The sequence below is a fragment of the Hemitrygon akajei genome, chromosome 11 (assembly GCF_048418815.1).
Source record: "Hemitrygon akajei chromosome 11, sHemAka1.3, whole genome shotgun sequence".
In the NCBI taxonomy this organism is placed as follows: Eukaryota; Metazoa; Chordata; class Chondrichthyes; order Myliobatiformes; family Dasyatidae; genus Hemitrygon; species Hemitrygon akajei.
In genome coordinates, this window is record NC_133134.1 from 3,711,945 (window position 1) to 3,735,632 (window position 23,688).

Below are 23,688 nucleotides of genomic sequence, written 5' to 3' on the forward strand. Positions count from 1 at the left end.
GATTCACCAGGACGCTGCCTGGATCAGAGAGGGTGCAGAGGAGATTCACCGGGACGCTGTCTGGATTAGAGAGGGTGCAGAGGAGATTCACCAGGATGCTGTCTGGATTAGAGAGGGTGCAGAGGAGATTCACCGGGACGCTGCCTGGATCAGAGAGGGTGCAGAGGAGATTCACCGGGACGCTGCCTGGATCAGAGAGGGTGCAGAGGAGATTCACCGGGACGCTGCCTGGATCAGAGAGGGTGCAGAGGAGATTCACCAGTACAAAGCCTGGATCAGAGAGGGGGCAGAGGAGATTCACCAGGATGCTGCCTGGATCAGAGAGGGTGCAGAGGAGATTCACCAGGACAAAGCCTGGATCAGAAAGGGTGCAGAGGAGATTCACCAGGATGCTGCCTGGATTAGCGAGGGTGCAGAGGAGATTCCCCAGGATGCTGCCTGGATTACAGAGGGTGCAGAGGAGATTCACCAGGACGCTGCCTGGATTAGCGAGAGTGCAGAGGAGATTCACCAGGACGCTGCCTGGATTAGCGAGGGTGCAGAGGAGATTCACCAGGACGCTGCCTGGATCAGAGAGGGTGCAGAGGAGATTCACCAGGACGCTGCCTGGATCAGAGAGGGTGCAGAGGAGATTCACCAGGACGCTGCCTGGATCAGAGAGGGTGCAGAGGAGATTGACCAGGACGCTGCCTGGATCAGAGAGGGTGCAGAGGAGATTCACCAGGACGCTGTCTGGATCAGAGAGGGTGCAGAGGAGATTCACCAGGACGCTGTCTGGATCAGAGAGGGTGCAGAGGAGATTCACCAGGACGCTGTCTGGATCAGAGAGGGTGCAGAGGAGATTCACCGGGACGCTGCCTGGATCAGAGAGGGTGCAGAGGAGATTCACCAGGACAAAGCCTGGATCAGAGAGGGTGCAGAGGTGATTCACCAGGATGCTGCCTGGATTAGCGAGGGTGCAGAGGAGATTCACCAGGACGCTGCTGGATCAGAGAGGGTGCAGAGGAGATTCCCCAGGACGCTGCCTGGATCAGAGAGGGTACAGAGGAGATTCACCACAATGCTGTCTGGATTAGAGAGGTTGCAGAGGAGATTGACCAGGACGCTGCCTGGATCAGAGAGCGTGCAGAGGAGATTCACCAGGACGCTGCCTGGATCAGAGAGGGTACAGAGGAGATTCACCAGGACGCTGCCTGGATCAGAGAGGGTGCAGAGGTGATTCACCAGGATGCTGCCTGGATTAGCGAGGGTGCAGAGGAGATTCACCAGGACGCTGCTGGATCAGAGAGGGTGCAGAGGAGATTCCCCAGGACGCTGCCTGGATCAGAGAGGGTACAGAGGAGATTCACCAGGATGCTGCCTGGATTAGCGAGGGTGCAGAGGAGATTCACCAGGACGCTGCTGGATCAGAGAGGGTGCAGAGGAGATTCCCCAGGACGCTGCCTGGATCAGAGAGGGTACAGAGGAGATTCACCACGATGCTGTCTGGATTAGAGAGGGTGCAGAGGAGATTCACCAGGATGCTGTCTGGATTAGAGAGGTTGCAGAGGAGATTGACCAGGACGCTGCCTGGATCAGAGAGGGTGCAGAGGAGATTCACCAGGACGCTGCCTGGATCAGAGAGGGTGCAGAGGAGATTCACCAGGACGCTGCCTGGATCAGAGAGGGTGCAGAGGAGATTCACCAGGACGCTGCCTGGATCAGAGAGGGTGCAGAGGAGATTCACTGGGATGCTGTCTGGATTAGAGAGGGTGCAGAGGAGATTCACCGGGATGCTGTCTGGATCAGAGAGGGTGCAGAGGAGATTCACCAGGGCGCTGTCTGGATTAGAGAGGGTGCAGAGGAGATTCACCAGGACGCTGCCTGGATCGGAGAGGGTGCCGAGGAGATTCACCAGGATGCTGCCTGGATCGGAGAGGGTGCAGAGGAGATTCACCAGGACAAAGCCTGGATCAGAGAGGGTGCAGAGGAGATTCACCAGGACGCTGCCTGGATCAGAGAGGGTGCAGAGGAGATTCACCAGGATGCTGCCTGGATCAGAGAGGGTGCAGAGGAGATTCACCAGGACGCTGCCTGGATCGGAGAGGGTGCAGAGGAGATTCACCAGGACGCTGCCTGGATTACAGAGGGTGCAGAGGAGATTCACCAGGATGCTGCCTGGATTACAGAGGGTGCAGAGGAGATTCACCAGGATGCTGCCTGGATTACAGAGGGTGCAGAGGAGATTCACCAGGACAAAGCCTGGATCAGAGAGGGTGCAGAGGAGATTCACCAGGATGCTGCCTGGATTACAGAGGGTGCAGAGGAGATTCACCAGGACAAAGCCTGGATCAGAGAGGGTGCAGAGGAGATTCCCCAGGACGCTGCCTGGATCAGAGAGGGTGCAGAGGAGATTCACCAGGACGCTGCCTGGATCAGAGAGGGTGCAGAGGAGATTCCCCAGGACGCTGTCTGGATCAGAGAGGGTGCAGAGGAGATTCACCAGGACGCTGTCTGGATCAGAGAGGGTGCAGAGGAGATTCACCAGGACGTTGCCTGGATTAGAGAGGGTGTAGAGGAGATTCACCAGGATGCTGCCTGGATCAGAGAGGGTGTAGAGGAGATTCACCAGGATGCTGCCTGGATTAGGGAGGGTGTAGAGGAGATTCACCAGGATGCTGCCTGGATTAGGGAGGGTGTAGAGGAGATTCACCAGGATGCTGCCTGGATTAGAGAGGGTGTAGAGGAGATTCACCAGGATGCTGCCTGGATTAGAGAGGGTGTAGAGGAGATTCACCAGGATGCTGCCTGGATTACAGAGGGTGCAGAGGAGATTCACCAGGATGCTGCCTGGATTACAGAGGGTGCAGAGGAGATTCACCAGGATGCTGCCTGGATTAGCGAGGGTGCAGAGGAGATTCACCAGGATGCTGCCTGGATCAGAGAGGGTGCAGAGGAGATTCACCAGGATGCTGTCTGGATTAGAGAGGGTGCAGAGGAGATTTACCAGGATGCTGCCTGGATCAGAGAGGGTGCAGAGGAGATTCACCAGGATGCTGCCTGGATTAGCGAGGGTGCAGAGGAGATTCACCAGGATGCTGCCTGGATCAGAGAGGGTGCAGAGGAGATTCACCAGGATGCTGCCTGGATTAGCGAGGGTGCAGAGGAGATTCACCAGGATGCTGCCTGGATCAGAGAGGGTGCAGAGGAGATTCACCAGGATGCTGCCTGGATTAGAGAGGGTGCAGAGGAGATTCACCAGGATGCTGCCTGGATCAGAGAGGGTGCAGAGGAGATTCACCAGGATGCTGTCTGGATTAGAGAGGGTGCAGAGGAGATTTACCAGGATGCTGCCTGGATTAGAGAGGGTGCAGAGGAGATTCACCAGGATGCTGCCTGGATTACAGAGGGTGCAGAGGAGATTCACCAGGATGCTGCCTGGATTAGAGAGGGTGCAGAGGAGATTCACCAGGATGCTGCCTGGATTAGAGGGTGCAGAGGAGATTCACCAGGATGCTGCCTGGATTAGAGGGGGTGCAGAGGAGATTGACCAGGATGCTGCCTGGATTAGAGAGGGTGCAGAGGAGATTCACCGAGATGCTGCCTGGATTAGAGAGGGTGCAGAGGAGATTCACTGGGATGCTGCCTGGATTAGAGAGGGTGCAGAGGAGATTCACTGGGATGCTGCCTGGATCAGAGAGGGTGCAGAGGAGATTCACCAGGACGCTGCCTGGATCGGAGAGGGTGCCGAGGAGATTCACCAGGATGCTGCCTGGATCGGAGAGGGTGCAGAGGAGATTCACCAGGACAAAGCCTGGATCAGAGAGGGTGCAGAGGAGATTCACCAGGATGCTGCCTGGATCGGAGAGGGTGCAGAGGAGATTCACCAGGACAAAGCCTGGATCAGAGAGGGTGCAGAGGAGATTCACCAGGACGCTGCCTGGATCAGAGAGGGTGCAGAGGAGATTCACCAGGATGCTGCCTGGATCAGAGAGGGTGCAGAGGAGATTCACCAGGACGCTGCCTGGATCGGAGAGGGTGCAGAGGAGATTCACCAGGACGCTGCCTGGATTACAGAGGGTGCAGAGGAGATTCACCAGGATGCTGCCTGGATTACAGAGGGTGCAGAGGAGATTCACCAGGACAAAGCCTGGATCAGAGAGGGTGCAGAGGAGATTCACCAGGATGCTGCCTGGATTACAGAGGGTGCAGAGGAGATTCACCAGGACAAAGCCTGGATTAGCGAGGGTGCAGAGGAGATTCACCAGGACGCTGCTGGATCAGAGAGGGTGCAGAGGAGATTCCCCAGGACGCTGCCTGGATCAGAGAGGGTGCAGAGGAGATTCACCAGGACGCTGCCTGGATCAGAGAGGGTGCAGAGGAGATTCACCAGGACGCTGTCTGGATCAGAGAGGGTGCAGAGGAGATTCACCAGGATGCTGTCTGGATCAGAGAGGGTGCAGAGGAGATTCACCAGGATGTTGCCTGGATTAGAGAGGGTGTAGAGGAGATTCACCAGGATGCTGCCTGGATCAGAGAGGGTGTAGAGGAGATTCACCAGGATGCTGCCTGGATTAGGGAGGGTGTAGAGGAGATTCACCAGGATGCTGCCTGGATTAGGGAGGGTGTAGAGGAGATTCACCAGGATGCTGCCTGGATTAGAGAGGGTGTAGAGGAGATTCACCAGGATGCTGCCTGGATTAGAGAGGGTGTAGAGGAGATTCACCAGGATGCTGCCTGGATTACAGAGGGTGCAGAGGAGATTCACCAGGATGCTGCCTGGATTACAGAGGGTGCAGAGGAGATTCACCAGGATGCTGCCTGGATTAGCGAGGGTGCAGAGGAGATTCACCAGGATGCTGCCTGGATCAGAGAGGGTGCAGAGGAGATTCACCAGGATGCTGTCTGGATTAGAGAGGGTGCAGAGGAGATTTACCAGGATGCTGCCTGGATTAGAGAGGGTGCAGAGGAGATTCACCAGGATGCTGCCTGGATTAGCGAGGGTGCAGAGGAGATTCACCAGGATGCTGCCTGGATCAGAGAGGGTGCAGAGGAGATTCACCAGGATGCTGCCTGGATTAGCGAGGGTGCAGAGGAGATTCACCAGGATGCTGCCTGGATCAGAGAGGGTGCAGAGGAGATTCACCAGGATGCTGTCTGGATTAGAGAGGGTGCAGAGGAGATTTACCAGGATGCTGCCTGGATTAGAGAGGGTGCAGAGGAGATACACCAGGATGCTGCCTGGATTACAGAGGGTGCAGAGGAGATTCACCAGGATGCTGCCTGGATTAGAGAGGGTGCAGAGGAGATTCACCAGGATGCTGCCTGGATTAGAGGGTGCAGAGGAGATTCACCAGGATGCTGCCTGGATTAGAGGGGGTGCAGAGGAGATTGACCAGGATGCTGCCTGGATTAGAGAGGGTGCAGAGGAGATTCACCGAGATGCTGCCTGGATTAGAGAGGGTGCAGAGGAGATTCACTGGGATGCTGCCTGGATTAGAGAGGGTGCAGAGGAGATTCACTGGGATGCTGCCTGGATCAGAGAGGGTGCAGAGGAGATTGACCAGGATGCTGCCTGGATTAGAGAGGGTGCAGAGGAGATTCACCAGGATGCTGTCTGGATCAGAGAGGGTGCAGAGGAGATTCACCAGGACGCTGTCTGGATCAGAGAGGGTGCAGAGGAGATTCACCAGGGCGCTGTCTGGATTAGAGAAGGTGCAGAGGAGATTCACCAGGACGCTGCCTGGATCGGAGAGGGTGCAGAGGAGATTCACCAGGAGGCTGCCTGGATCAGAGAGGGTGCAGAGGAGATTCACCAGGACACTGTCTGGATCAGAGAGGGTGCAGAGGAGATTCACCAGGATGCTGTCTGGATCAGAGAGGGTGCAGAGGAGATTCACCAGGATGCTGTCTGGATTAGAGAGGGTGCAGAGGAGATTCACCAGGATGCTGCCTGGATTACAGAGGGTGCAGAGGAGATTCACCAGGACGCTGCCTGGATCAGAGAGGGTGCAGAGGAGATTCACCAGGACGCTGCCTGGATCAGAGAGGGTGCAGAGGAGATTCACCAGGACGCTGCCTGGATCAGAGAGGGTGCAGAGGAGATTCACCAGGACGCTGCCTGGATCAGAGAGGGTGCAGAGGAGATTCACCAGGATGCTGCCTGGATTAGAGAGGGTGCAGGGGAGATTTACCAGGATGCTGCCTGGATCAGAGAGGGTGCAGAGGAGATTCACCAGGATGCTGCCTGGATTAGAGAGGGTGCAGGGGAGATTTACCAGGATGCTGCCTGGATCAGAGAGGGTGCAGAGGAGATTCACCAGGACGCTGCCTGGATCAGAGAGGGTGCAGGGGAGATTCACCAGGACGCTGCCTGGATCAGAGAGGGTGCAGGGGAGATTTACCAGGATGCTGCCTGGATCAGAGAGGGTGCAGAGGAGATTCATCAGGACGCTGCCTGGATCAGAGAGGGTGCAGAGGAGATTCACCAGGACGCTGCCTGGATCAGAGAGGGTGCAGAGGAGATTCACCAGGACGCTGCCTGGATCAGAGAGGGTGCAGAGGAGATTCACCGGGACGCTGCCTGGATCAGAGAGGGTGCAGAGGAGATTCACCGGCGCGCTGCCTGGATCAGAGAGGGTGCAGAGGAGATTCACCGGGACGCTGCCTGGATCAGAGAGGGTGCAGAGGAGATTCACCGGGACGCTGTCTGGATCAGAGAGGGTGCAGAGGAGATTCACCGGGACGCTGCCTGGATCAGAGAGGGTGCAGAGGAGATTCACCGGGACGCTGCCTGGATCAGAGAGGGTGCAGAGGAGATTCACCGGGACGCTGCCTGGATCAGAGAGGGTGCAGAGGAGATTCACCGGGACGCTGCCTGGATCAGAGAGGGTGCAGAGGAGATTCACCAGGACAAAGCCTGGATCAGAGAGGGTGCAGAGGAGATTCACCAGGATGCTGCCTGGATCAGAGAGGGTGCAGAGGAGATTCACCAGGACAAAGCCTGGATCAGAGAGGGTGCAGAGGAGATTCACCAGGATGCTGCCTGGATTAGCGAGGGTGCAGAGGAGATTCCCCAGGATGCTGCCTGGATTACAGAGGGTGCAGAGGAGATTCACCAGGATGCTGCCTGGATTAGCAAGAGTGCAGAGGAGATTCACCAGGACGCTGCCTGGATTAGCGAGGGTGCAGAGGAGATTCACCAGGACGCTGCCTGGATCAGAGAGGGTGCAGAGGAGATTCACCAGGACGCTTCCTGGATCAGAGAGGGTGCAGAGGAGATTCACCAGGACGCTGCCTGGATCAGAGAGGGTGCAGAGGAGATTCACCAGGACGCTGCCTGGATCAGAGAGGGTGCAGAGGATGATTCACCATGATGCTGTCTGGATTAGAGAGGGTGCAGAGGAGATTCACCAGGATGCTGTCTGGATTAGAGAGGGTGCAGAGGAGATTCACCAGTACGCTGCCTGGATCAGAGAGGGTGCAGAGGAGATTTACCAGGATGCTGCCTGGATTACAGAGGGTGCAGAGGAGATTCACCAGGATGCTGCCTGGATCAGAGAGGGTGCAGAGGAGATTCACCAGTACGCTGCCTGGATCAGAGAGGGTGCAGAGGAGATTCCCCAGGATGCTGCCTGGATTACAGAGGGTGCAGATGAGATTCACCAGGACGCTGCCTGGATTAGCGAGGGTGCAGAGGAGATTCACCAGGACGCTGCCTGGATTAGCGAGGGTGCAGAGGAGCTTCACCAGGACGCTGCCTGGATTAGCGAGGGTGCAGAGGAGATTCACCAGGATGCTGCCTGGATCAGAGAGGGTGCAGAGGAGATTCACCAGGACGCTGCCTGGATCAGAGAGGGTGCAGAGGAGATTCACCAGGACGCTGCCTGGATCAGAGAGGGTGCAGAGGAGATTCACCGGGACGCTGTCTGGATTAGAGAGGGTGCAGAGGAGATTCACCAGGATGCTGTCTGGATTAGAGAGGGTGCAGAGGAGATTCACCGGGACGCTGCCTGGATCAGAGAGGGTGCAGAGGAGATTCACCGGGACGCTGCCTGGATCAGAGAGGGTGCAGAGGAGATTCACCGGGACGCTGCCTGGATCAGAGAGGGTGCAGAGGAGATTCACCAGTACAAAGCCTGGATCAGAGAGGGTGCAGAGGAGATTCACCAGTACAAAGCCTGGATCAGAGAGGGTGCAGAGGTGATTCACCAGGATGCTGCCTGGATTAGCGAGGGTGCAGAGGAGATTCACCAGGACGCTGCTGGATCAGAGAGGGTGCAGAGGAGATTCCCCAGGACGCTGCCTGGATCAGAGAGGGTACAGAGGAGATTCACCACAATGCTGTCTGGATTAGAGAGGTTGCAGAGGAGATTGACCAGGACGCTGCCTGGATCAGAGAGGGTGCAGAGGAGATTCACCAGGACGCTGCCTGGATCAGAGAGGGTACAGAGGAGATTCACCAGGACGCTGCCTGGATCAGAGAGGGTGCAGAGGTGATTCACCAGGATGCTGCCTGGATTAGCGAGGGTGCAGAGGAGATTCACCAGGACGCTGCTGGATCAGAGAGGGTGCAGAGGAGATTCCCCAGGACGCTGCCTGGATCAGAGAGGGTACAGAGGAGATTCACCAGGATGCTGCCTGGATTAGCGAGGGTGCAGAGGAGATTCACCAGGACGCTGCTGGATCAGAGAGGGTGCAGAGGAGATTCCCCAGGACGCTGCCTGGATCAGAGAGGGTACAGAGGAGATTCACCACAATGCTGTCTGGATTAGAGAGGTTGCAGAGGAGATTGACCAGGACGCTGCCTGGATCAGAGAGGGTGCAGAGGAGATTCACCAGGACGCTGCCTGGATCAGAGAGGGTACAGAGGAGATTCACCAGGACGCTGCCTGGATCAGAGAGGGTACAGAGGAGATTCACCACGATGCTGTCTGGATTAGAGAGGGTGCAGAGGAGATTCACCAGGATGCTGTCTGGATTAGAGAGGTTGCAGAGGAGATTGACCAGGACGCTGCCTGGATCAGAGAGGGTGCAGAGGAGATTCACCAGGACGCTGCCTGGATCAGAGAGGGTGCAGAGGAGATTCACCAGGACGCTGCCTGGATCAGAGAGGGTGCAGAGGAGATTCACCAGGACGCTGCCTGGATCAGAGAGGGTGCAGAGGAGATTCACTGGGATGCTGTCTGGATTAGAGAGGGTGCAGAGGAGATTCACCGGGATGCTGTCTGGATCAGAGAGGGTGCAGAGGAGATTCACCAGGGCGCTGTCTGGATTAGAGAGGGTGCAGAGGAGATTCACCAGGACGCTGCCTGGATCGGAGAGGGTGCCGAGGAGATTCACCAGGATGCTGCCTGGATCGGAGAGGGTGCAGAGGAGATTCACCAGGACAAAGCCTGGATCAGAGAGGGTGCAGAGGAGATTCACCAGGACGCTGCCTGGATCAGAGAGGGTGCAGAGGAGATTCACCAGGATGCTGCCTGGATCAGAGAGGGTGCAGAGGAGATTCACCAGGACGCTGCCTGGATCGGAGAGGGTGCAGAGGAGATTCACCAGGACGCTGCCTGGATTACAGAGGGTGCAGAGGAGATTCACCAGGATGCTGCCTGGATTACAGAGGGTGCAGAGGAGATTCACCAGGACAAAGCCTGGATCAGAGAGGGTGCAGAGGAGATTCACCAGGATTCTGCCTGGATTAGCGAGGGTGCAGAGGAGATTCACCAGGACGCTGCTGGATCAGAGAGGGTGCAGAGGAGATTCCCCAGGACGCTGCCTGGATCAGAGAGGGTACAGAGGAGATTCCCCAGGACGCTGCCTGGATCAGAGAGGGTACAGAGGAGATTCACCACAATGCTGTCTGGATTAGAGAGGTTGCAGAGGAGATTGACCAGGACGCTGCCTGGATCAGAGAGGGTGCAGAGGAGATTCACCAGGACGCTGCCTGGATCAGAGAGGGTACAGAGGAGATTCACCAGGACGCTGCCTGGATCAGAGAGGGTACAGAGGAGATTCACCACGATGCTGTCTGGATTAGAGAGGGTGCAGAGGAGATTCACCAGGATGCTGTCTGGATTAGAGAGGTTGCAGAGGAGATTGACCAGGACGCTGCCTGGATCAGAGAGGGTGCAGAGGAGATTCACCAGGATGCTGCCTGGATCAGAGAGGGTGCAGAGGAGATTCACCAGGACGCTGCCTGGATCAGAGAGGGTGCAGAGGAGATTCACCAGGACGCTGCCTGGATCAGAGAGGGTGCAGAGGAGATTCACTGGGATTTTGTCTGGATTAGAGAGGGTGCATAGGAGATTCACCGGGATGCTGTCTGGATCAGAGAGGGTGCAGAGGAGATTCACCAGGGCGCTGTCTGGATTAGAGAGGGTGCAGAGGAGATTCACCAGGACGCTGCCTGGATTAGAGAGGGTGCAGAGGAGATTCACCAGGACGCTACCTGGATCGGAGAGGGTGCCGAGGAGATTCATCAGGATGCTGCCTGGATCGGAGAGGGTGCAGAGGAGATTCACCAGGACGCTGCCTGGATCGGAGAGGGTGCAGAGGAGATTCACCAGGACGCTGCCTGGATTACAGAGGGTGCAGTGGAGATTCACCAGGATGCTGCCTGGATTACAGAGGGTGCAGAGGAGATTCACCAGGATGCTGCCTGGATCAGAGAGGGTGCAGAGGAGATTCACCAGGACGCTGCCTGGCTCAGAGAGGGTGCAGAGGAGATTCACCAGGACGCTGCCTGGATTAGAGAGGGTGCAGTGGAGATTCACCAGGACGCTGCCTGGATCAGAGAGGGTGCAGAGGAGATTCACCAGGACGCTGCCTGGATTAGAGAGGGTGCAGAGGAGATTCACCAGGATGCTGCCTGGATTAGAGAGGGTGCAGTGGAGATTCACCAGGACGCTGCCTGGATTAGAGAGGGTGCAGAGGAGATTGACCAGGACGCTGCCTGGATTAGAGAGGGTGCAGAGGAGATTCACCAGGACGCTGCCTGGATTAGAGAGGGTGCAGTGGAGATTCACCAGGACGCTGCCTGGATTAGAGAGGGTGCAGAGGAGATTCACCAGGACGCTGCCTGGATCGGAGAGGGTGCAGTGGAGATTCACCAGGACGCTGCCTGGCTCAGAGAGGGTGCAGAGGAGATTCACCAGGACGCTGCCTGGATCGGAGAGGGTGCAGTGGAGATTCACCAGGACGCTGCCTGGCTCAGAGAGGGTGCAGAGGAGATTCACCAGGACGCTGCCTGGATTAGAGAGGGTGCAGAGGAGATTCACCAGGACGCTGCCTGGATTAGAGAGGGTACAGAGGAGATTCACCAGGACGCTGCCTGGATTAGAGAGGGTGCAGTGGAGATTCACCAGGACGCTGCCTGGATTAGAGGGGGTGCAGAGGAGATTCACCAGGACGCTGCCTGGCTCAGAGAGGGTGCAGTGGAGATTCACCAGGACGCTGCCTGGATTAGAGAGGGTGCAGAGGAGATTCACCAGGACGCTGCCTGGATTGGAGAGGGTGCAGAGGAGATTCACCAGGACGCTGCCTGGATCAGAGAGGGTGCAGAGGAGATTTACCAGGACGCTGCCTGGATCAGAGAGGGTGCAGAGGAGATTCACCAGGACGCTGCCTGGATTAGAGAGCATGTCTTATGAGTAGGGTGAGCAAGCTAGGGCTCTTCTCTTTGAAGCGATGGATAATGGGAGGTGACCTGATAGAGGTGTACAAGATGATAAGAGGCATAGATTGAGTAGCCTTTTTTCCCAGGTGAAAGTGGCCAATTCAGGAGTCATAATTTTAAAGTGATTGGAGGGATGTAGGGTGGGGGGAGAATGTCAGAGGTAGGTTCTTTATTCATCCACATCATGTGGTCTGTACACACCAGCTCCGAGGTGAAAAAGGCACCACAGCACCGCTTTCGCCTCAAGACGGTTGTGGAAGTTTGGTATGGGCCCCCAAATCCTCAGAACTTTCTACCTGGGCACAGTTGAGAGCATCCTGACTGGCTGCATCACTGCCTGGTATGGGAACTGTACCTCCCTCAATCACAGGACTCGCAGAGAGTGGTGCGGACAGCCCAGTGCATCTGTAGTTGTGAACTTCCCAAGATTACAAGGACAGGTGTGTAAAAAGGGCCCAAAGGATCACCAGGGACCCAAGTCATCCCAACCACAATCTATTCCAGCTGCTACCAGCCGGGAAACGGTACCACAGCATAAAAGCCAGGACCCACAGGCTTCTTCTACCAGGCCATCAGACTGATGAACTCACTCTGATTTGAGTGTATTTCTACGTTACATTGACTGTTCTATTTATTATAAATTAGTATGACTGCACATTAAGATTTTTACTCCTCATGTATGTGAAGGATGTTAAGAAATAAAGTCAATTCAATTCAATTCAGTGGTGGGTGTGGAACATCCTGCCAAAGGCGGTGGTAGACAGATACATTAGGGACGTTTAAGAGACTTTGAAACAGGCATATGGATGGGGAAGGGTTAGATTGATCTTGCCAGCTGAGGAGCCTGTACCCCTCACTCCCGGCCTCTTTTCCCTGCTGGATTTGTGCTGTCTCGTCTGCAGGTGTGGGAAGGTCACGACGTGGTGAAGGTTTCTCGCATGATGGTGGGTGCTACCAGTCCTGGAGAGGCTCTTCCTGGGACTATCCGTGGGGACCTGTGTGTTCACATCAGCAGGTAGGAGAGGGGGATCCACCTCCCACCGTCCGAACACTCCGGTGAGTTCTGAGCCTCGCCTCCTGTAACTGTCGTCCCTCTTTGCAGGAACGCTGTCCATGCCAGCGACTCGGTTGAAGTGGCCAAGAAGGAGATCGGCCTGTGGTTCCGTCACAGCGAGCTGGTTCAGTGGGAATGTTGTGCTGCAGGCAGTACCTACAACCTATAAACTGCAAACGTCCAACAACACCAACTACCTCCAGGGACAGTGTCAACAATACATTCCAAAGTTACAGAGCTATCTGTTACAATCTCCTCCAACTTCCCCTGAACCCAGTGTGACTCCCTCCCCCACCCCACTCTTTGGTGTCAGACTGGCTTCAGACCAACCACTCCTGTAAGGTATCGATTAGCAATAAAATCGTTTGTGCCAAGCACAGGGAATTACTGCCTCATGTTTGAGGATGTTTATCAATAGATGGCTGAGTTCAACAACCTCTGTTGGGTTGAAACTCTTCATTCAAATCAAATGCCTCATGAAACAGCAAACCAGAGGGTGGAGAAACAGTGATGTGAAGTCAGAATCTCGGTCTGGGTCTGGGATTCAAACCCGGTACAAGCAAGAGCCCAGAGTATGAAAATGAAACACCCCACCATGTCCACATGGTGGCCACTTTGTTAGGTACACCTGATCAGGCGGCAGCAACTCAATGCATACATGCATGGGGAAGAGATCCATCTGTTGTTCAGAGCAAACATCAGAATGGGGAAGAATAAGTGCCCGTCATAAACAGGAGAAAATCTGCAGATGCTGGAAATCCAAGCAACAGACACAAATGCTGGAGGAACTCAGCAAGTCAGGCAGCATCTCTGGAAAAGAGTACGATTGACGAGTTTGGGCCGAGACCCTTCCTCAGGACCAGAGAAAGAGAGAGTCGGAGTAAGGAGGTGGGGAGAGGGGTGAAGAACACAAGGTGACGGGTGAAACTGGGGGTGGGAGAGGGGTGAACACAAGGTGACGGGTGAAACTGGGGGTGGGGAGAGGGGTGAAGAACACAAGGTGACGGGTGAAGCTGGGGGTGGGGAGAGGGGTGAACACAAGGTGACGGGTGAAACGGGTGGGGCGAGGGGTGAAGAACACAAGGTGACGGGTGAAACGGGGTGGGGAGAGGGGTGAACACAAGGTGACGGGTGAAACTGGGGTGGGGAGAGGGGTGAAGAACACAAGGTGACGGGTGAAACGGGGTGGGGAGAGGGGTGAACACAAGGTGACGGGTGAAACTGGGGTGGGGAGAGGGGTGAACACAAGGTGACGGGTGAAACTGGGGGTGGGGAGAGGGGTGAACACAAGGTGACGGGTGAAACTGGGGTGGGGAGAGGGGTGAACACAAGGTGACGGGTGAAACTGGGGTGGGGAGAGGGGTGAACACAAGGTGACGGGTGAAACTGGGGGTGGGGAGAGGGGTGAACACAAGGTGACGGGTGAAACGGGTGGGGAGAGGGGTGAAGAACACAAGGTGACGGGTGAAACGGGGTGGGGAGAGGGGTGAACACAAGGTGACGGGTGAAACTGGGGGTGGGGAGAGGGGTGAACACAAGGTGACGGGTGAAGCTGGGGGTGGGGAGAGGGGTGAACACAAGGTGACGGGTGAAACTGGGGGTGGGGAGAGGGGGTGAACACAAGGTGACGGGTGAAACTGGGGGTGGGGAGAGGGGTGAACACAAGGTGACGGGTGAAACTGGGGGTGGGGAGAGGGGTGAACACAAGGTGACGGGTGAAACTGGAGGTGGGGAGAGGGGTGAAGAACACAAAGTGGTGGGTGAAACGGGGGTGGGGAGAGGGGGTGAACACAAGGTGACGGGTGAAACGGGGTGGGGAGAGGGGTGAAGAACACAAAGTGGTGGGTGAAATGGGGTGGGGAGAGGGGTGAACACAAGGTGACGGGTGAAACTGGGGGTGGGGAGAGGGGTGAAGAACACAAAGTGGTGGGTGAAACTGGGGGTGGGGAGGGGTGAACACAAGGTGACGGGTGAAACTGGGGGTGGGGAGAGGGGTGAAGAACACAAAGTGGTGGGTGAAACGGGGTGGGGAGAGGGGTGAACACAAGGTGACGGGTGAAACGGGGTGGGGAGAGGGGTGAAGAACACAAAGTGGTGGGTGAAATGGGGTGGGGAGAGGGGTGAACACAAGGTGACGGGTTAAACTGGGGGTGGGGAGAGGGGTGAAGAACACAAAGTGGTGGGTGAAACTGGGGGTGGGGAGAGGGGTGAACACAAGGTGACGGGTGAAACTGGGGGTGGGGAGAGGGGTGAAGAACACAAAGTGGTGGGTGAAACGGGGTGGGGAGAGGGGTGAACACAAGGTGACGGGTGAAACGGGGTGGGGAGAGGGGTGAAGAACACAAAGTGGTGGGTGAAATGGGGTGGGGAGAGGGGTGAACACAAGGTGACGGGTGAAACTGGGGGTGGGGAGAGGGGTGAAGAACACAAAGTGGTGGGTGAAACGGGGTGGGGAGAGGGGTGAAGAACACAAAGTGGTGGGTGAAACTGGGGGTGGGGAGAGGGGTGAACACAAGGTGACGGGTGAAACTGGAGGTGGGGAGAGGGGTGAAGAACACAAAGTGGTGGGTGAAACGGGGGTGGGGAGAGGGTGTGAACATAAGGTGACGGGTGAAACGGGGGTGGGGAGAGGGGTGAACACAAGGTGACGGGTGAAACGGGGTGGGGGAGAGGGGTGAAGAACACAAAGTGGTGGGTGAAATGGGGTGGGGAGAGGGGTGAACACAAGGTGACGGGTGAAACGGGTGGGGAGAGGGGTGAAGAACACAAGGTGACGGGTGAAACTGGGGGTGGGGAGAGGGGTGAACACAAGGTGACGGGTGAAACTGGGGGTGGGGAGAGGGGTGAAGAACACAAAGTGGTGGGTGAAATGGGGTGGGGAGAGGGGTGAAGAACACAAAGTGGTGGGTGAAACGGGGTGGGGAGAGGGGTGAACACAAGGTGACGGGTGAAACGGGGTGGGGAGAGGGGTGAAGAACACAAAGTGGTGGGTGAAACTGGGGGTGGGGAGAGGGGTGAACACAAGGTGACGGGTGAAACTGGGGGTGGGGGAGAGGGGTGAAGAACACAAGGTGACGGGTGAAACGGGGTGGGGAGAGGGGGTGAACACAAGGTGACGGGGTGAAACTGGGGGTGGGGAGAGGGGGTGAACACAAAGTGACGGGTGAAGCTGGGGGTGGGGAGAGGGGTGAACACAAGGTGACGGGTGAAACGGGTGGGGAGAGGGGTGAACACAAGGTGACGGGTGAAACTGGGGGTGGGGAGAGGGGTGAACACAAGGTGACGGGTGAATCTGGGGGTGGGGAGAGGGGTGAACACAAGGTGACGGGTGAAACTGGGGGTGGGGAGAGGGGTGAACACAAGGTGACGGGTGAAACGGGTGGGGAGAGGGGTGAACACAAGGTGACGGGTGAAACTGGGGGTGGGGAGAGGGGTGAACACAAGGTGACGGGTGAAACTGGGGGTGGGGAGAGGGGTGAACACAAGGTGACGGGTGAAACTGGGGGTGGGGAGAGGGGGTGAACACAAGGTGACGGGTGAAACGGGTGGGGAGAGGGGTGAACACAAGGTGACGGGTGAAACTGGGGGTGGGGAGAGGGGTGAACACAAGGTGACGGGTGAAACTGGGGGTGGGGAGAGGGATGAACACAAGGTGACGGGTGAAACTGGGGGTGGGGAGAGGGGTGAACACAAGGTGACGGGTGAAACTGGGGGTGGGGAGAGGGGTGAACACAAGGTGACGGGTGAAACTGGGGGTGGGGAGAGGGGTGAACACAAGGTGACGGGTGAAACGGGGTGGGGAGAGGGGTGAACACAAGGTGACGGGTGAAACTGGAGGTGGGGAGAGGGGTGAAGAACACAAAGTGGTGGGTGAAGCTGGGGGTGGGGAGAGGGGTGAACACAAGGTGACGGGTGAAGCTGGGGGTGGGGAGAGGGGTAAAGCTGGGGGTGGGGAGAGGGGTGAACACAAGGTGACGGGTGAAACTGGGGGTGGGGAGAGGGGTGAACACAAGGTGACGGGTGAAACTGGGGGTGGGGAGAGGGGTGAACACAAGGTGACGGGTGAAACGGGGTGGGGGAGAGGGGTGAACACAAGGTGACGGGTGAAGCTGGGGGTGGGGAGAGGGGTAAAGCTGGGGGTGGGGAGAGGGGTGAACACAAGGTGACGGGTGAAACTGGGGGTGGGGAGAGGGGGTGAACACAAGGTGACGGGTGAAACTGGGGGTGGGGAGAGGGGGTGAACACAAGGTGACGGGTGAAACGGGGTGGGGAGAGGGGTGAACACAAGGTGACGGGTGAAACTGGAGGTGGGGAGAGGGGTGAAGAACACAAGGTGACGGGTGAAGCTGGGGGTGGGGAGAGGGGTGAACACAAGGTGACGGGTGAAACTGGGGGTGGGGAGAGGGGTGAAGAACACAAGGTGACGGGTGAAGCTGGGGGTGGGGAGAGGGGTAAAGCTGGGGGTGGGGAGAGGTGAAGTAAAGAGCTGGGAAGCTGATTAGTGAATGAGATACAGAGCTGAAGAAGGGGGAATCTGAGACGAGAGGACAGAAGGTCATGGGAAAAAAGGGGGAGGAGCACCAGAGGGAGGAGATGGGCAAGTGAGAGAGGGAAAAGGGGATGGGGAAGTTTGAAGGACGGGAAGGGGCCATTAGTGGAAGTTTAAGAAATCGATGTTCACACCATCAGGTTGGAAGCTGCCAGACAGAATATAAGGTGTTGTTCCTGCAACCTGAGTGTGGCCTCATCACAATACCAGAGGAGGCCATTGACTGACATATCAGAATGGGAATGGGAAGTGGAATTAAAATGGGTAGCCAGCGGAGATGCCATTTTTTCTGGCAGACAGAGTGTAGGTGCTCGGTGAAGCGGTCTCCCAATCTACATCAGGTCTCATCAATGGACAGGAGGCCACACCAGGAGCACCAGATACAGCAGATGACCCCAACAGAATCACAGGTGAAGTGTCGCCTCACCTGGAAGGACTGTTTGGGACCCTGAATGGCAGTGAGGGAGCAGGTGTAGCACTTGCAAGGATAAATGCCGGAGGGACGAATGACAGAGTCTTTGATAGTTTGGTTGGAGTATCTCCGAAACGGCTGATCTGGGATTTTCATGCACAACAGTCTCCAGAATTCAGAGGATGGTGTGAAAATCAAAAAGCATCCAGTGATCGGCAGCTCTGTGGGTGAAAACACTTTGTTAATGAGAGAGGTCAGAGAATGGCCAGACTGGTTCAAGCTGACAGGAAGGCGACAGTAACTCAAATAACCACATGTTGCTGTGCAGAAGATGCACAACACGTTGAACGATGAAGTGGACGGGCGCAGCAGCAGACCATGGACATACACTCAGTGGCCACTTCATTAAAGTGGTTGAATGGACATTGATTAGATGGTGTAGCTGCCTTCATTAGCCAAGGCACTAGTTAGTTGTTTCAACTGTTTTAGAGGAACGTTCAGCCTGCGAGTGGGAGCAGGGGAGAGGAGGTATTGGCAGCAACTTCATCATTACTGAGTCAACCACAACCTCCAACAACTCAATCATGAGTTCCAATTCTGCCATTTCCACAAAGGAATTTAAATTAAGTTAATTAAATCAATTTGAAATAATCAAATTAAAATAAATGTAATTAGAAGCCCAGTATCAAGGATATTGCTGTTACAGCTGCCAAGTTTAAAATAAAAACCTGCCCAGTGAATGCCTTTACTGTGGATCTGAAGTTATCACTGGAGGGGAGTGGGGTCTGTTTCTACATCCCACAGGGTGCAGCTGGGCGAGTGTGACAGTCTACTGATGCCTTTGGGCTGCAGAAAGTGAGACCATAAGACATGGGAGATGAATTAGGCCATTTAGCCCATCGCGTCTGCTCTGCCATCTGATCCATTTCCCCTCACAACCCAATGATCCTGCTTCTCCCTGACTAATCAAGAACCTATCAACCAGATTCACCACACTCTGGCTAAAGAAATTCCTCCTCATCTCCGTACTAAATGGACACCCCTCTATTCTGAGGCTTGTGTCCTCTGGTCCTCGACTTGCTCACAATAGGAAACATCCTCTCTACCTGAGCCTTTCTATGTTCAATAAGTTTGTGAGATCCCCTCATTCTTCTAAATTCCAGTGAGTACAGGCCCAAAGCTGTCAAACACTCCTCATAAGATAACCCTTTCATTCCCAGAGTCATCCGTGTGAACCTCCTCTGAACCCTCTCCGATATCAGCACATCCTTTCTTAGATAAGGGGCCCAAAACTGCTCACAATTCTTAAAGTGAGGCCTCACCAATGCCTTAGAAAACCTCAGCATTACATCCTTGCATCTATATTTTAGTCCTCTCGAAATGAATGATAACATTGCATTTGCTTTTCTCACCACTGACTCAATCTGCAAGTTAATCTTCAGGGACGCCCAAGTCCCTTTGCACCTTGGATTTTTGAATTTTCTCCCTGTTTAGAAAATAGTCTATGCTTTTAAGCCTTCTATCAAAGTGCATAACTGTGTACTTTCCAACACTATATTCCACCTGCCACTTCTTTGCCCATTCTCCTAAACTATCCAAGTGTTCCTGCAGCCACCCTGCTTCCTCGACACTACCTGCCCCTCCAAATATCTTAACATCTGCAAACTTGGCCACAGTGGTCCCAACATAGACCCCTGTGGAACACCACTAGTCACCAGCAGCCAATTAGAAAAGGGCCCCACTCTTTGCCTCCTGCCGAGCAGCCAAAGTTTTATCCGTCTTTCCTGTAATACCACAGGCTCTTGTTAAGGAGCCGCGTGTGCAGCACCTTGTCAAAGACCCTCTGGAAATCCAATTATACATCCCTTGATTCTCCTTTGTCTATCCTGCTTGCTAATTCCTCAAATAATTCAAATAAATTTGTCAGGCAAGATTTTGCCTTAAAGAAACAATTCCAACCATGCTGACTACAGCCTATTTTATCATGAGCCTCCAAGCACCCTGAAATCTCATCCTTAACAATCGACTCAAGCTGACTGGCCTATCATTTCCATTCTTCTGCCTCCCTCCCTTCTTGGAGAGTGAAGTGACATTTGCAATTTTCCAATCCTCCAGGACCATTCCAGAATTTAATGCTTCTTGAAAGATCATTACGAATGCTTCCACAATCTCTTCAGCCACCTCTTTCAGAACCCTGGGGTGTACACCATCTGGTCCAGGTGACTTATCTACCTTCAGACTTGTCAGCACCTTCTCCCTAGTAATGGCAACTTCATACACTTCTGCCCCAACACTCTCGACTTCTGGCATACTGCTAGTGTCTTCCACAGTGAAGACTGATGCAAAATACTTAACCAGTTTGTCTACCATTTCCTTGTCCCCCATCACTCCCTCTCCAGCATCATTTTCCAGCAGTCCAAAATCTACTCTCTCTCTCTTTTATGCTTTATATGTCAGGGAAAAGATATCCTTTTTGATATTGTTGGCTAGCTTACCTTCATATTTCATCTTTTCTCCCCGATGTCTTTTTAGTTGCCTTCTGTTGCTTTCCCAATCCTCCAACTTTCCATTAAATTTTACTCTATTAAATGCCCTCTTTCGCTTTTATGCAATCTTTGACTTCCCTTGTCAGCCATTGTTGCCTTTATAATACTACTTCTTTGGGACGTATTTATTCTGTGCCTTCTGAGTTGCTCCCATAAACTCCAGCCATTGCTGCTCTGCCAGTGTTCCCTTCCAGTCAGATTTGGCCAGCTCCTCTCCATGCCTCTGTAATTCTCTTTACTCCACTGTAATACTAATATAGCTGATTTAGCTCCTCTTTCTCAAATTGCTGGGTGAATTCTATCATGATCACTGTCTCCTAAGGATTCCTTTACCTTAAACTCCCTAATTAAATCCAGATCTTTGGACAACACCCATGCTGATCCACTAGTGAGCTCAGCCACAAGCTGCTCTAAAAAGCCAACTTGTAAGCATTCTGCAAATTCTCTTTATTGGGATCCAGCATCAACCTGATTTTCCCAATCTACCTGCACACTGAAATACCCAATGACTATCGTAACACTGTCATTTTGACATGCATTGTAATTTACACCTCACATCCTGGCTACTGTCCAGAGGCCTGTATATAATTCTCATCAAGGTGTAATTACCCTTGCAGTTTCTTAACTCTATTCAAGGATTCTACATCTTCTGATTCCCATGTCACCTCTTTAATGATTTGGTTTTTATTTTTTTGCCAACAGAGCCACCCCACCCCCTGTCCTTTCGATACAAGGTGTATCCTTGGATGTTAAGCTCCCAACTATAATCTTCCTTCAGCAAGACTCAGTGATGCCCACGTCATACCTGCTAATCTCTAACTGTGCTACAAGATCATCTACATTATTAAGTGTACAGCCTGCATTCAGTCTTGTGTGTCACACTTTTCCATTTTGTCCTCTTTACACTGACTGCAATTTTGCCTTTTCATCTGTCTGTCTTTCTTGACTGTCTCACTACACACTGCCTCCGCTCATCCTCAACCTCAGCCCTATCACTCCAGTTCCCATCCCCGTGCCAAATTAATTTAACCCCTCCCCTACAGCTGTAGCAAACCTGCCTGCAAGGATATTGGTCCTCCTCAGAACCAGATGTAACCCATCCCTTCTGTACAGGTCATACCGTCCCCAGAAAAGATCCCGATGATCCAGTAATCTGAAACCCTGCTCCCACACCAGTTTCTCAGTCACATTCATCTGCCAAGTTACCCTATCCTTACCCTCACTGGTTCGTGGCACAGGCAGCAATCCACAGATTACTACCCTGGAGGTCCAACTTTTCAGCTTGCTACCTGGCTCCCTAAATTCTTTCTTCACAATCTCACTTTTCCTACCTGTCGTTGGTGCCATTATGTACTAAGGCTCAAGGCCACTCACCCTCCCCCTTTAGAACGTCCCTGACCCTGGCAACATACCATCCAGGTGTCTCTACCACAACCACAGAATCTCCTGTCTACACCTCTGCCTATAGCCTCCCCTATCACTACTGCAGAGCTCTTCTCCCCCCTTCCAAGCCCCAGAGCATACAGAACCACCCATTTCCCTTCTTTCCTAACAGTCAACCACTTTCCAGCCTTCTGCAGCCTCCCTGTACTCCTGTCCATCACCTCCCAAATGAGCCGAAGGTCATCAAGCTGCTGCTCCAGTTGCTTAATACATTCGCTACGGAGCTGCAGTTTGGTGCACCAGGTGCAGATGTGGTTTGCTGGGAGGCTGGAGGTCTCACATCTCACACAAACCAGCCCTTGGAGCCATTCTCGCCGCTCTGTGCACTAACGAAGGATGAAGTACGGTAACTACCCAGGTACGTACCTCGCCCCAGCCCCCCCACTCTATCATCGGTCCAGTCCAACAATGGTCACGCTGCTTGTCCCAGCTTATCTTTATTTGCCTTTGCTAATGCATAAGACCTCCTGTGCCACCAAAATTGCATGAAGGCAGGGTTGGAGGAGGCATTGTCCAGTGTGGGCTCTTCCTGTGCCTGCCTGCAGTGTTCCAACAGGGTCAACTGGGCGAGGTGCAGCAACAGACTGTCTCAATCTCCACAGCTTCAGTTGACCGTCAGGATTGGCAGCTATGGGTTCTGCCAATCACTGACCAGTCTTTCTCCATCAACAGAGCCTGACCTCCCCACCCAAACAGGTCCTAATCATTCCCCAAGATACAGTCAGCCCTGCCATTCCATCATTTCCCTCTCAACCCCATTCTCCTGCCTCCTCCCATAAGGTGGACACTTGACCTCACAATCTACATCAGAAAGGCCTTTTCTCACATTATTGTCTGCCCACCCTGCACCTCCTCTGTAGCTGTTACTGACAAATAACAGATTGTTTTACCTTGTAGTACCTGGATGCACGGTTGATACATATGGATGGCATGCCAATGTGTGTAATGAGCTGGAAAGTGAAAACATACGAGAGCCAGGTACTTGACTGCAGGGAATAGAGGGAAAAATTAAAGATTTATCTTGAAATAGTTTTAAGATTAGTTTTATATTTAAGGATAAAAAACGAAGGCCCTGTACTCCACAGCTTCTTACTCTCCCTTGTGTCCGACCCCGATCAGGTGACTTCAGCCAATCACACGTTTTCTCAGTGTGGTCAAACTCAGGTCAGGTGACTCTGAGTTTTGCATCGTTTTCCTGATCGGCATTCAATTCCCACCGCCGTCAACAAACAGCTTGCATGTTCTCTCGTGACTGTGTCGGTTTCCTTTCACATTCCGAAGATGTACAGGTTAGGATTAGCAAGCTGTGGGCACGTTATGTTGTCATTGGAAGCATAACAGATTACAGCTCCCTGAAAGTGGCGCCACAGGTCGATAGGGTGGGTAAGAGGGCAAATGCCATACTTGCCTTTATTAGTCGAAGCACTGAGTTCAGAAGTCAGGAAGTTACACTGCAGCTTTATAAAAACTCTAGTTAGGCCGCATCTGGAGTACAGTACTGCGTATTGTTGGAGGAAGGATGCTGAGGCTGCAGAAGGTTTACCAGGATGCTGGCTGGATAAAAGTTCAAACTCAGGTCGTTTTCTCTGCATGAGCCACGGCTGAGTGGAGATTTGATCAAGATTTATAAGATTACGAGAAGCAAAAATCGAATGGATAGACATTATTTTTTCCAAGCGTTGAAATGTTTAATACCAGAGGGCAAGTATTTAAGGTCGGGGGAGGGGGTAATTTCAAAGGAGATATGAGGAGCAAACTTTTTTTTACGAAGACAGTGGTGGGTGGCTGAAATGCACTACCTGGGCTGGTGGTAGAGGCAGATACATTAGAGACTTTTCACAGACATTTAGACAGGCACATGAATGTGAGGAAGATGGGAGGAAATGGACATTGTGTAGGCAGAAGGGATTAGTTTAGCTGGCCATTTGATTAATAATTTAATTGTTTCGGCACATCATGGGCCAAACGGCCTGTTTCTGTGCTGCACTGTTGTATGTTTAATTTCACTTGTGGGCCCAGCACAATCCTCGCCGA

The 23,688-nt window shown here is 53.9% G+C and overlaps 2 protein-coding genes across 2 annotated transcripts in view; one reads left to right on the forward strand and one right to left on the reverse strand.

Annotated features, from left to right (window-relative positions):
- Nucleotides 1-13,078, forward strand: part of nme4 (NME/NM23 nucleoside diphosphate kinase 4) — a 43,279-nt gene extending 30,201 nt beyond the window's left edge. The window contains exons 4-5 of the mRNA XM_073060071.1: nucleotides 12,553-12,665; nucleotides 12,753-13,078. Coding sequence (XP_072916172.1) covers nucleotides 12,553-12,665; nucleotides 12,753-12,873 — 234 coding nt within the window. The 3' untranslated portion in view covers nucleotides 12,874-13,078. The remainder of the gene's footprint in view (nucleotides 1-12,552; nucleotides 12,666-12,752) is intronic.
- LOC140735239 (uncharacterized) overlaps nucleotides 1-23,655 on the reverse strand; it is a 49,712-nt gene extending 26,057 nt beyond the window's left edge. Inside the window, exons 1-2 of the mRNA XM_073060069.1 lie at nucleotides 22,545-23,655; nucleotides 17,681-17,886 (exon numbers count right to left, since the gene is read on the reverse strand). Of these exons, the coding sequence (XP_072916170.1) occupies nucleotides 17,681-17,886; nucleotides 22,545-22,575 (237 nt within the window). The 5' untranslated portion in view covers nucleotides 22,576-23,655. The remainder of the gene's footprint in view (nucleotides 1-17,680; nucleotides 17,887-22,544) is intronic.
- Between the last annotated feature and the right edge of the window lie 33 nt (nucleotides 23,656-23,688).